Source organism: Solanum dulcamara, chromosome 2 (assembly GCF_947179165.1).
Source record: "Solanum dulcamara chromosome 2, daSolDulc1.2, whole genome shotgun sequence".
Taxonomy (NCBI): Eukaryota; Viridiplantae; Streptophyta; class Magnoliopsida; order Solanales; family Solanaceae; genus Solanum; species Solanum dulcamara.
Window position 1 is genome coordinate 8,302,714 of NC_077238.1, and position 14,501 is coordinate 8,317,214.

At 31.1% G+C, this 14,501-nt stretch overlaps 1 protein-coding gene across 1 annotated transcript; it reads left to right on the forward strand.

Moving 5' to 3' along the window:
- The first annotated feature begins 9,395 nt into the window (after nt 1-9,395).
- LOC129880212 (uncharacterized) lies at nt 9,396-14,501 on the forward strand. The gene is made up of 7 exons (XM_055954148.1): nt 9,396-9,676; nt 10,499-10,648; nt 10,757-10,972; nt 11,957-12,078; nt 12,353-12,516; nt 13,345-13,499; nt 14,068-14,501. Exons 1-7 carry the CDS (start codon nt 9,455-9,457, stop codon nt 14,164-14,166), a joined length of 1,128 nt encoding a protein of 375 aa, XP_055810123.1. The 5' UTR covers nt 9,396-9,454; the 3' UTR covers nt 14,167-14,501.

Sequence of the window (14,501 nt, forward strand, 5' to 3'; positions counted from 1 at the left end):
TAAAGAAAAATAATATTTAAAATATCTTATTTATTGCCTTTTCCAATAAAGGTCGATCATTATTTTAATTGGTTGTGGTTTTTTCAGATTTAATTTCTAATATTATATTTCACGGTATAAGAATAATAATAGTAATCATATCAAAAATCATATATATAGATTCCTTCGTAATTTTTACATATTTTAGTTATGCGAATTTTTAAATTATCAACTAAATTAGGTAATTTATCCGCGCTTCGCGTGGTGATGAATGACTATTTAAATGTATGAATAATTTTTTTTCAACAGCCAAATATAAAAATTAATGAAAATTAAATTGTTTGCTTTTCTATATTCTTTTTTTGGTAGCAGTGTCAAATTTTCCTTCTCTTTCCTCCTCTCTAACTTCTACGGTGATTAATAAAAGTAGGCAAGTAAAGAGACTCAAAAGCATAAAAAAATAAGTAAAGGAAAGAGATTCAAAATATTTCTGCTTAGATACAGACCAATATTAGGGACTGAAAGGCTCTATAATTGTTTTAATTAGTAATGACAATATTATTGCAATACAAAGTCGCTGAATTTATAACTATTGACTCAAAGAGTCCAAAACAATCCAAAAACTATACCATTCTATCTAATGTATTTCCCTTGCATCAGAGTACAATTTGTGTAAGCATTGAAACTTAACAAAAGAAAAGTGTTCAATTTTTTTCTTTAAAAAGGACCTCATGCATGTTGCTTCAAGTCATGTATTTCAAATGATGCACATGGGGTCTTTCAGATCAGTTTGTCTCTTCTATTTACATTATGGCTCACCCAACATAAGTAAAGTTTGTTGGTCTTTGGTGGCATTCGATAACTTACGTCAAACAAATTCAAGAAGAGAAAAATCAAGTGAATCCACAATGCATAAAATATATGATTGTAGTTCTCCACAAAATTACCTCCAAAGAGTCCTGAATCTATTTCCATGGTCATTCATCTTCCTAACCCCCAACCTGCATGAGGGACAGGTCGATCCTTTTAAATAAAGGACCTATAAAATAGCAACTCAACTCAACCCTAAACAGGCAACGGGTTAATCCTTCAATCAAAAGATGGACGACATTGACCTATTAAAAAGACTATCGAACATTGATAAATATAACACAAATACATCAAAAATTCACATGTTCATGAATTGCACACACCTTAGTGAAATACTTACAAAACAACAGAATAAGCAAAATACAACGGTCAACATTAATAGGATTCATTAGAACAACATACATTACATGATCATTTTTTTCATAAACTAGACAAGAAAGGGGAAATAAAAAATTAGGCATAAACACAAGTAAGAGATGTCAAAGATTCATAGTTACAATAATTTCAATCGCCTAGTTGCTGAAGATTTAGTAAAATAAAACACTACTTAAAATATATATAATAAATATTTTTAAAATTCACGACCCACGGGCTGGCCTCTAAAGCTCGCGGATTGAGCCTATGAGGTTGGCGGGCCAAATGAGGCTGAGCTTAAAAACCTTATTCCTAAATGGGCTGAAAAAGTTTAACCCAACCTTACCTAATTCAAGGATTGAGTTGCGCCGATCTCACGAACCAAACCCATTTTGACAGTTCTAATTTAAATGTATCTTTCTGAATATATAGTTGAAAACTCTTAATTAATGATCACTGTCGAATAAACTTGTTAATCAAAATTTAAGCAGATAACTTACGCAACATCACAAAATGGACCTTAATTATTTAAACCTGGATCTTTAGTTTTTCGTATGCAACTCACCCACTCAACCATCTTGTTGGGGACACCAAAAGGAAAATAATGTGTTACACGTATATAATTTATTGGAGTGGACCCCACAAATATATTTACTTACTTTCATAAATTACATCTGAAAAATTGACTTTAAAAATTAATTGTGTCCAATTAAACATAATCACATAAATGAAATGGAGGAATGTTATTTATACTACTATATAAATTCATAACAAATACTTCATTCATTTATTTTGACTTGATATATTTTAAAGACTAATAATAAATTATATTTTTATTGTATTATTCATAATTATTATAAGTCATTTAATATTAAAAAATAAATAATAGTTATCTATAATTCTTTAAATTTGAACAAATAAAAATGAAGATCTATTTTTATTATTGAAGATAAATAAAAATAAAAAGAGTGCATAGTAAGTACTTAATGTTTGTTTCCTACAAAAGAAGTCTTAGATATTTTTTTAAGCATAATATATAAACATGTCTTTTAAATTTGGTCTCAATTGATGTTTATGTTCTTCAACTATAAATATATATAACTAGACACTTAAACTATCATAAAATTGAATAAATAGACAAATACGTTTTATATAATTAATCTCACATGATTCGCTATAGCATGCATGAATCTAACGTGATTTGACTCTATTATATAAGAGGGAATGAGAGGAGCTTAGGGTCAATCGGCTATTTGACCGATTTACCCTTCTCCTTCAATTAACTCTATTTATATTTAATATTTTATTTATTTATCTTTTTTATATATATTATGTTATGTATTAAAAAAATATGAAATTTCTCTTATGTCCGATAAATTGAGACAGGGGAAATGATAATATATATTATAAATTACGTAAAATATACTATAAATCACAAAAATAAAATGCTTAAAATATTTAAAAATAAGAACTCTATTGTTACTTTATATTAGAAAAGGGAATAGGAGAGGAGCTCGGGGTCAAGAGGGTAGTTTGGTAATCTACTTAATTTTTTGGCCAATTGAATTTCTGTTGGTCATTACTTCTAAACTGCAGACTAACATTTCATACTTTTTTTGGCTTTTTCGATGATGGACACGTGAGTAACTTGAAATTTATTGATCTAAAAATTATTTTAAAAATAATATTATAAATTATAATAATTAACAACTTGAAATATTAAAATTTTAATTAACTTCTAAAATTTTGCATGTATTACATAAATTGGGACAGAAGGAGGAACATGTGTTATTTAAAAATTACATTAAAAGTATTATAAATTACAATAATTAACAACTTAAAATAATTAAAATACATATTAAAAATTTGATTAACTATCAAAATTTCACATGTGCCAACTAAATTGAGATAGAGGGAGTAACATATATTATTTAAAAATTACGTTACGAGTACTAAAAATCACAACTTAAAATATATTAAAATATGGTTAACTCTCGAAATTTCACATATGCCACATAAATTAGGGCAGAGGGAATAACATATATTATTATTACGTTAATTAAGAGTACTACAAATCATAATAATAAACAACTTAAAATATTTTTAAAAATATATTAAAAATTTAGTTGACTTTGAGCCCGTTTGGATGAGCTTAAAAAAAGTAACTTTTATGTATAAAGTGCTTTTAGAACTTTGAAGTGCTGAAAGTTATTTTTATAAATAAGCAGTTGAGTGTTTGGATAAAAGTGCTTATGATGTGAATTTTAGGGTTAAAAGAATAAAAAAAGGTAGTTTGAGAATTTAGTTATAATATAAAGGATATAAAAGTAATTTCCATGGTCAAAGAAAATGACTTTAAGCACTTTGGAAAAAAAAAGTTAGGAATCCTAACTTTTCATTTCTGACTGACTTTAAGAACTTTATGGCTTAAAGTCAGCATTAGGCAAACACGTCCAAAAGCTAAAAAGGGGCTTTAAGTTGGTTTTGACCAACTTAAAGCCAATCCAAACGGGCTCTTTCAAAATTTCACGCGTGCCACATAAATTGGGACAAAGTGAATAATATATATTATTTAAAAATTATGTTAAAAGTACTATAAATCACAATAATTAAAAATTACATAAAAATTTGATTGACTCTCCTGATTTCATTTGTGCCACATAAATTGAAACAAATATAGTAAAATATGTTGGGCCGTGCTTGTACGGGCTATTGTATCTAATGTTAGGTAATATGTGTGAATCTTTTTAGGGATAATTACACCATATGACTATTCGGCAAAAGTAATTATCAAAAAAATAGTCATTTGTTGTATAGACATGTATAGTTAGTGCATATTTCATGTATAGTCAAGTTATATTCAATTTTTTAGTATATTATAATATATATTCAGTGTATAACTTATGTATAAGTAATCTAGATTATATAGTCACTGTATACTTTCTATGACTTTTGGCAAGCTATATTTTCTATAATTTTAACTATTTTTTATGTAAATAAAATATAATTATATTTATTATAAATCAATTAATTTATTGTATATATCTGTAATTATTCCATCTTTTTATTCAATTACGTATCATATCTCTATACCGGGATGATTGATAAACATGGTATGTGGATTTTTTTCCTTTTTCTATTTTGTCAGAATCTCAAATAACTTTCATTTTGTGTTGATCCAAATCCAAGACACGTATAAGTGGGTCCCATTAGTGAGTTTCTCTTGCTGACACTTTTTTTCTTTTAATTTTAGTGAATCTTGGGTATGGAAACCCATTTGTGAAAAAATGTTCCCCGTCAAAAGAAAATTAGTACCCAAAATTCAAATTTGTGTCCATTGATCAGGGGTGTCCATGGTTTGGCTTAGATCGGTTATTGATTAAAATTATAATCAAATCAATTTAATTGATTTTTAAATATTTAAAATCGTAACCAAATCAAGTAAAATAATAACCACCGGTTTGATTATTGTCGGTTTGATTCATTTTTTCGGTTTATAACTAGTCGGGACAATTCAAATATTTTCTTTCTACATTCTTCAAATTTCTTATGAAACATTTTTTTCCTCACAATCCACAAGGGCGAACTTTGCTGCATATTGAGGGAAAGACATGCTGATGGCAAATCAGGTGGACCAAACTTGCAACGCAGTTTAAATTTAAAAGAACAAGTCAAATAGAGGTTTCAAAATACAAACAACTTTGTCCATTAAAATAAAAAAATTACATATTTAAACTAAATTAACTAGAGAATCAATAATAGAATCAAAAATACTTCGACCATCTTCCTTAGCTTAAGCTCCAAACTAATCAATGCTCAAAACAATGCCCGGAGAATCTGCAAAAGAAATCACGATATTAGGCATTAAATGTCTAAAAACATAAAGGTATAGCTGCTCAGCCAACAAATATAGCAACAACTTTGCCCCAAAACTTAAAGTGCAACTGGAAAAAAAAATAGCAGCAGCACAACTGAATAATTTAGATTCTCCAACAGTAGAAGTTCTCTATTAGAAGTTCACTTGAAAGACAATATATTCTGTCAGGACCAATAGCTCACTAATAATAAGAAACTTCATCCAACAAAATGATGCATTTTCATGTAGTTGCAATGATCTTTATTGTTTCCACATTCATGTGAATAAAGACGCAGATTAAAAAGTTGGATAGGGTTCAAAATTGATAACTTAAACAAGGGGTACAGATAAAGATAATAAAGAAAATTGGGAGTGGTTAATGAAGGAGAATAAATAACTTAACTAATATGATGGAGTAGTTGATATAGGGAAAGTTTACGTTAAAGTGTTTCACAAGGAATGAAATTTTTGTTAAAGTTTACGTTACGTTACGTTAAAGTGTTTCACAATCAATAGCTCACTAATAACAAGAAACTAATCACAAAACATAAAATCAAGGTCACCTGCACACTTCACTAATCCAATTGGAAAGAAATTTTAGTCTGCCTTATCCAAAATACAGCGAAACCTAGTACTTCATATGGACTTTACACAGGCATGGATAATCGGTTTATCAGTAAGTTCTTCAATAACTTCAACTTTCACAAGTGAAGTCATCTAAATTCTAATACATCCAAACAAATAAGGAATTTTTTTTCTAAATTCAACACAGTTCAGCAGCGGCAGCAGCAGCACTGCTGAAATAGTGGCAGCAACACAATTCAGTAGCAGCAGCAGCAGCAGCTGGGTTTCCAACAAGAAACAACGTCCAATTTAATATTTTTGGGCTCAAAGCTAGTAACCAGCTCTCAATATTAAAGTGTAGCAACACATATTAAAGTGAAAACAATTAGCTAAAATACCATAAAAGCTCGAAGTTTCAACAACTATCTTTCTAAGATAGTAATTTACAGCAAGTGAAACAAATATTCATATAGTTAATTATGTAAAATTACCTTTTCCAGCGATCTCAAGTTTTTGAATTTCTTCTAAAAGGTCTTCAAGCCTGCATTCTTTAGATGTTGACCGCAATCATTGTTGACAACAAACAAGAGCTTTAGCTGTCTTTGTCGATAGAGAACTTCGATAACAATCAAGTATCCGACCACCGGTGCTAAAAGCTGATTTCGAGGCAACAGTAGGTGTAGGAATAATAAGCACATCTCTTGCAATCCTAGAGACAATAGGATATCGTTCAAAGGAAGATTTCCACCAAGTCAAGATATTGAAATCATTAATCTTCTCCAGATCATCCATCAAATACTTTTCAAGATCAGACTTATTATCAACATCATTCTCATCTTCAAGAAATTTCTCCCATTGCGATTGCCACACATCAGAACTATTGATTGCACCAATTTGACTCATCACACTAGTTTGATCTCCAATATTTTCACTAGAAGGCCCATAAATAGAATTCTTATAATGATTATACAAGCGAGTTAAAGTGTTCACCACTTTAGTAGACTTTCCATTTTCCTCCACAGGATCATAAAAATTGTTAAAAAGAAACTTTACATACTTCATTTTGTAGCGAGGATCCAACACAACGGCAGCAAATAACAATATGTTCATATCCTCAAAATCACCTCAATATTTATCAAACTTAATTTTCATCTTCCTAGCCATATCAGTCAAAATTGAATCGCTACAATTCGAATACTGGACAATTATTCTTTGAAGATTAAAAAGCTCATGGAAGAAATAATTTGAAGTAACATGCAAAGTACTCAAAAACTTCAAAGTGATTTTGTAGAAAATCTCAAGAAACTTGAGAAAGACTTTCACATTCTTCCAATCTTTCAAAGATGGATGCACTGCTGTTCCACTCAATTCAAGACAATAGTTAGAGTACTATGATCATCAATACACATTCTTGAAAAGGCGTTTTCAAATTATACAATTGTATTTAACATCAAGTATGTAGAGTTCCACCTCGTCTCAACATCCAAACTCAAAAGGCCATGGGTGTCTAGTTTTACCTTCTCAACATATGACTTAAAGGAAGCAGATCTTGCAGGAGAAGACTTAACATATTTCACAGCACGCCTTACCCGAGAAATGGACTTATTTTGTTCACTCAATCCTTCTTTTACAATCAAATTCAAGATATGAGCATTACATCGAACGTGTAAAAAATTATTTTCCAAGATGACACTATTTCAATCATTAATTCTCCCTTTCAAGCACCTGATTGCAACATCATTAGCTGATGCATTATCTAGTGTCACCGTGAATATATTCTCGATCTCCCAATCTAACAAACAAGCTTCAATTCCTTTTGCAATTGTCTCACTCTTTCGATCTGGAGTTTGAAAAAAGTTAAGACTTATTTTTTTGTAAATTCCACTGATCATCAATCTAGTGAGAAGTAATGACCATATAAGTCAAATTTTGGATTGACATCCATGTGTCGCTAGTAATACAAACATGTTGATCTTTAACAAGCCTTTTAAGCTTTTATTTCTCTTCTTCATAAATTTTTAAACATTGTCGAGCAACAGTAATGCAAGAAGGTAACTCAAAATTAGGCAAAACAACCGCCATTAGTCTCTTAAAGCCTTCTCCCTCAACGACTCTAAACGGTTGTTCATCAATTATAACAAACTCAGCAATGGCCCTTCTAATTTGACAACATTATAAACAACCTTTTTCAAACCTCCTTGTCCCCCTCCTTTAATAGGTTTAATATTGAGTGTTGTCTGCTTCCTATCAATGGTCCTAAAAGGATATTTCTCACACTTATTAAGAAAATGTCCCCAAAGATTAGAAGTCTCATAATTAGAAGGGCAAGCCAAGTCTTTGGGGCAATACTTGCATTTTGCCCGCAATTTTCCCATTTTATTAGTAAATTGTATGTAATGATCCCAAATTTCAAATGTTCTTCTACCATTATCCCAGGGCTAAGGTCTCGACTACAAGGAGTAGTTTTTTTATGCTTTTTAGGAGGTTTACGCACCGAAGAAGTATTAGGAGCATTACCATGTGCTTGAGTTACAGCAGATGTTGGTGTTACTAAACTATCTTTAGGAACCTCCAAATGTCCAACCTCTGTAACTGTCCTTTTCATCTGAAAAATATTAGAAGTTTAGGACCCATTCGGACAAGAAAAAATAAAGGTAAAAATTCAAAACAGAAAAGGAAACAACTTAAGTTAAAATCAAGTAGCTAGCAAAGGAAACAACTTAAAATCAACTTAAACATTCAAAACAGAAAAGGAAACAACTTAAACATTCGAAACAAAAAAGGAAACAACTTAAAATCAACTTAAAATTCAAAAAAATTCTTACAAACCTTCTCAAAATTTGACAGTCTTGTACTTGAGGAGTTGAGGTTGCTCTTGAGCCTTCACTGTGAGTCTATGACTGTGACTTTGTGAGAAACGTGAGCTTCTGTTTCTCTTGTTCTTAGGCTGGAAGTGGAACATAAATCAGAATTGTAAAAGGAAATGAGAGGCCTTAAAAATAAGTAGATCAAAATTAAATTAATAATTAAAAGGTATAAAATATCTTTAATTATTTATGAAAAGTTGGTATTATACATATAAATAATTATAAATTTTATGTATATAATTATCGGTTTAATTCGGTTATTTATTCGGTTATTTTTTACTATAATCATAACCAAACCAAATATTATCGGTTTTTCAAATTAAAAACCAAACCTAATGTCGATTTTTTTATTCGATTTGTTTAAATTTTGGGAAATTTACATAAATGTACTACATTAAGAAAATATTTATCATTTATGACAATAATATTTTTTTTTCACTGAACACTTATAATACAATTTTAATACATATTAGCGAGAATAATTTATAAAACTCATATAATACAAGTTTTATTCATGGTAATATATTTATCACATACTTTAATACACTTATAATACATTGTGTCAATTTCTTACCAAACAAGTATAATATATTTTAAAACACTTATAATATATTTATATTGCATGCATAATTCACTTTTAATACATAGTAGATATATTATAATATTATTATAAATGATAATAAATAAAAAATATCGCTAAAATCAATAATTATTTATTAAAAAATATTTTTTCTAATATTTTTTTCTTAAATTTTTGATTTAATTTTGATTTTAATCATAACTGTGAACATGGCTCTGACTAAAGAGAGGATCAATCCAATTGCACCACCATCCTACTCACAAAAATGTTACTCAACAAAACACTACGTAAAAAGAACCATTCTTTTGTCTTCTTTGTTTTGGTAAAGAATCATTCTTGAAACTTGATAAACCTCAAATAAGGAAATAAAACAATCAAACAAAGATGTCATCAATGATCAAATTCCCTTCTATGTTTTCTCTCTATTCATCTTCTTCAATCAAATCATCATTTTTTCCTAAATCCATCTCTTCTTCTTGTTGCCAATTAAACAATTTCAAGAACCCTTTTTTGAACTTTAAAACTCCCATGGAAAATCACAGTTTCTCAGTGTTATCTGCTTCTAAAACTCAAGATGGGGCTGTAATTCAAGATTCTTCTTTTCAGGTATATCATTTAATTTCATCATACCCCTTTTGTGTAATCATTGATTAGCTGCTGTTAATTGTGGTATAATCTCATTACTATGTGGGATTGTATGTCTTTTTTTGTTTTTGTTTTTGTTTGTATATGGTGTACAGTGTATGCCTTTTTCTGATAAAAAGGGTCTTTTTTGTTAAGTTTCATCTAGTAGCTGTTAAAAAGGAACAATCTTTTTCTTTATTTTAGCCTTTTAGGTCTTTATTTTTGCTCCTTGGTTGACTTGAACACACAACTTTAAGGTTGGAGTTGGGTGGTGTTTACTATCCGAGCAACATGTGGTCTTTAGGTTTGTAATATGTTGCTCAATTGAGGATCTATTTTTTTTTTGTGAGCCAAACTTAGAAATATTTATATTGATTAATGGTTGTCGGGCTCAATACAACAACAACATACTCATGTAGTCCCACAAGCGTGTCTGGAGAGGAGATTGTGTAATATGGGAGGTAGAGAAGAAAAATCGTTGTAGGGCACAATGAAAGAAAATAATTATCTACTAGTTGAGAATAGGTCTTAAGACTTGTTGGAGAACTTCTATTACTATTATTATGATGATGATTATATGAAATGAGCTTAAATGAAAAACGTGGGATTGATATAGCCGACCCCAACTTGTTCGTTTTGTACCAGTTTTAAGACCGGAAACTCAGTTTGTTATAATACCATGTTGAATTAATAGTCATTTTGAGCTTACAACACTACTTTCATCTTCTAATGGGATTTAGTTAGTTTTTTTTTTCCTTTTTTGGGTGGTGTTGATTGACTAAAGTATTTGATTTGAGTATTCAGGGAAGTGAATCATTCTTTAGGAGTGTATTGGCGAACATGGAAGCGATATATCTGAATAAAAACTCCACTGCTAAGGCTATTTTGGAGCTCGTTCGTTCTGTTAATGGTGATCAAATTTGCTATGATCATTTTGCATTTAGGACATTTGGGGTACGATGATTCTTCTTTAATTATATGATTTGAGATGGAGCACTGGAAAATTTTGTTTATGTAAGTATCCTAATAACTACTGATTTTTTGTTGTGCTGATCACTGCAGGTAAATGGTCATGGCATTGATTCTATGTCAAAGTTCTTCTTGGATTTTGGTTATGAACGACGAGAAGAGTTGAGATTCCCTGCTAAAAAGTTGAAAGCTTTCTGGTTTTCTCCTCCGAAGGTTTCAACTTCCTATCATGGCAGTGGGGTTAATGGGCCATTGCCAAGAATATTTATATCGGAACTTCTTGTTGATCAGCTTAGTCCAGAAGCTCAGGTTTTTCATCAGCTTGTTGCTTTACATAGTTTTTTGTATACTTTTAACAGAACAATTTCTGGTCTAATGGATGAATTTTACATTTCAAAAGTTTTGGTTCTTTTGTTGTGTGATATTTCCCATAATTTTTTTTTTACCCCTTTTGCTTTTCAAGTGTCAATTTATTTAGATCTTAGTGGCCGTTTGGTTGGAAACAAGTTATCCCAAGATTAGTTATCCCACCATGTATGTAGGATAACTTATCCCAATTTATCCCATCACTATGGTATAAATGGTGGGATAAGCTATCCCGTATGTGGCAACCAAACAAGACACCAAAATTTAATCCCTAGACTATTTTTTTATCCCATGACTATTTATTTTTATTCCTCACACCAAACGACTCGTTAGACTTTAATTTGATGAAGGGGAGCCTTCGTGTAACTGAAAAAGTTGTTGCCATGTGACCAGGAGGTCACGGGTTCAAGCCTTGAAAACAACCTCTTACAGAAATGCTGGGTAAGGCTGCGTACAATGCACCCTTGTGGTTCGGCTCTTCTCTGGATCCTGCACATAGCGGGAGCTTTAACGCACGTGGATGCCCTTTTTTCTTTTTATCAGACTTTAATAAGATATATCAGATTAATATAAAACCAAGGAAGGGAGTATAGTTCAAAAAGTTTTGTAATTGCACTGATTTTAGTAGTCTTGATATCGTTGCAAGGCACCTTAATGATAGCTTTTGCAGTGGTGGTATTGCTTTTACTTGGTACCTGGCTTTCTTTAACTGTTCTTGAACATGTTCCGAACTTCAAATTTGATATATATGACATAGTGCGACATTTCAGACCTTTCAGTTCTTCGTAAGTTACTACCTCTCAGAAGTAGAGACAAGAAATTCATGCTTATGCTAGCTAACTTCTATTTTTCTCTAGTCCTTCACTTTTAATAATCTCATAGATGATCAACTTTTTAGTTACATGGATAGTTATTTTTTTCTTGCAGGAAATAATCAAAAAGTACACTGACATCTCGCACTGCAGAAAAGAGTATGCTTCACTTGCAAGTGCATTAGGAAGTTTGACATGGGAAAAACCCTCATATTCTGAATTTCAACAACTGGCTAGGTAGTGGTCATTGTCCTCCGCGTTTTAATGTCATGTTGTATTCTACATGTCCCGTGCTATCTCATGGATCAAATTGAATAGTAACACTCCAATAGATTGTAGCTTACTGGTGTCACTTAGAGAGCAGGAATGATATTATACATCTCTAGCTGAATTAGTACTTTTTTACCTTCTTGCAAGTTACAATGAACTGAACTATTTAGATGCTAATTTTCATGAGCAGCATTGTCAAATTAATTATTGTAATTTATGTGGTGATTATTGAAATTACCAGGGAGAGTGAGTATGCCGCTTGGACGCTTGTCAATGGATATGCATTGAATCATGTTACCATATCTACCCATCGGTTGGCATCAAATCTGAGAAGCATTGGAAATCTTAATCAAATTATTGAGGAAAGTGGTTTCAATTTGAACTCTGAAGGGGGTATTCTTAAGGGTTAGTACAAAGTTACTTTTAAGTATTACTCCCTCTGTTTCAATTTGTTTGTCTTATTTTCCTTTTTAGTCCGTTTCAAAAAAAATGCTCTTTCTTTTTTTGACAACTCTTGGATTCTAACTTCCCACATGACATGTTTAAGACCACATGATTAAAGGGCATTTAGTACATTCTACATATCTTTATTTTAAGACCACAAGATTCAAAAGTTTTCTTTACTTTTTTAAACTCCGTGTCAAATCAAAACTAGACAAACAAATTGAAACCGAGAGAGTAGTAATATTGCCTACTTAATTGTAGCTGCATCATATCATATATAATGTACTCAAGTACACACTTTATTTGCTTGCTTTTTGACTTAATCTTTTCCCAGTAATTCAGCGTTTATCAGTCCAGCAACCGTTCTGAAACCAAAATCTCGTAAACTCTTTTAAGTAATACCTGTTAGTTCACCACAAGTAATAAGATTACAGCTCTTCCTTTAATAAAACATTACACTGTGATCTTCAAATCTTGTGGAAACTAGATTAAGATGTTGGTCGATAAGGGATTTATAGGACAAATCTGTGTATCTGCTTGGTACTTCAATGAATGAAATCCAGGTTGAAGAGCTTTCCGGTGCTGGGATCTGTTAATTCTTTTCGCCTCAGAAAGTTATTGCTCATTATATTTTTGAATATTCAGAACATGTACTGATGTCATAATATTCATTTTCGTCAATAGGAATCTGTTGATTTTGAAATCTCGTTCTTTTAAGAGATAACTATTCTTTTTTAAATGGTCACCGGATATTGCAAAGAAGTTCTGATTTATTCTCTTGCTCACCAGTGAGCCCTGATGGTCTTTTGCTGCAAAGTTCAACTGTAGCAGATTCTACCTCTTTCGAATTCTCAGACGGCATTACTGAAACAGTACCTTGTTCATACATTGAATTTGCTGAGCGACTTGTACTACCGCAATATAAAGACTTACCCACAGAAAAGGTTAGTTCTAATCATCCCTCCGTTTTCTTGCATATTTCTTTGTCGTAAAAGCAATAAATCGATAACTTGGACTTGGTCCTTCCAACACCTGTTTATAACCATAGACGAGAAGAAAAATATTTTCCACCGCCGTTTCATGAGTGCAGTCTTCGTAAACCACACATTGGATGTACCCTTTATGGCTGTTCAAATACTTATATGGCAATGTAATTGAATAAAATGCTACTTATTCTTAAATTTTATAGTGGAAAATATTTGTCTGTTGAGTTGAAAAATTAAAAAAGACATCATGTTTTATGATTGGATTCGAACACATGCTTATTGTAACATCCTTAATTCAAAGTGGTCTCGAGGTTTAGGTTATATGCTTGGGGCTTAACTAAATTCATGGTGTTGCTTTTTGCATAGCTTAAATGCATTTGTGCTACTTTCAACCATATGGGAATATAAGATTTTATGCTTCTTTCAATCCTATGGTAACATTAAGATGTAACTTGAAACGTAAACTAGACTTTTTTCACTTGGATGAAACGCCTCTTTGATCAGCTATATTTTGATACTTTCTTAGGTGGAGGAGTTTCATAGGCGGGACGGTTTTGAAGTTGGAAATGCTGATAAGATATTTGAGAGTACATCCAAGGATCAGTTAACCCGTCGTGCTGCATGAGAGCGAGCGCTAAACAGTTGGATATTTCGATTGTGTGAGCTATTTTCTTGGCATGTTCAGCTGGAAGACTACTCCAAGATTAACTGTTGGAAGATGATATTGTAGCTCTGAAAGTTTATCATCTGTAACTATCACAAATTTCCTCTGGCATACATCTTATATATGTGAAGAAATCAGTTAGTATGATAAGTAGATAGATGGACTAATGAAACACCAATATTGATATAGTCAGAGGAAAAATAAAGTTGTCAATGCAATCCATCTTATGATATTCTCTTGAAAAAATCAATTCTTGAAAGACACTAACATATATATTAAGGTATGCACATTACATA

Coding starts and splice junctions, on each gene's coding strand:
- LOC129880212 (XM_055954148.1), top strand. CDS start 9,455: ATGTCATCAATGATCAAATTCCCTTCTATGTTTTCTCTCTATTCATCT. Junction 9,677..10,498: donor TTCAAGATTCTTCTTTTCAG/GTATATCATTTA, acceptor TTGAGTATTCAG/GGAAGTGAATCATTCTTTAG. Junction 10,973..11,956: donor AGCTTAGTCCAGAAGCTCAG/GTTTTTCATCAG, acceptor TTTTTCTTGCAG/GAAATAATCAAAAAGTACAC.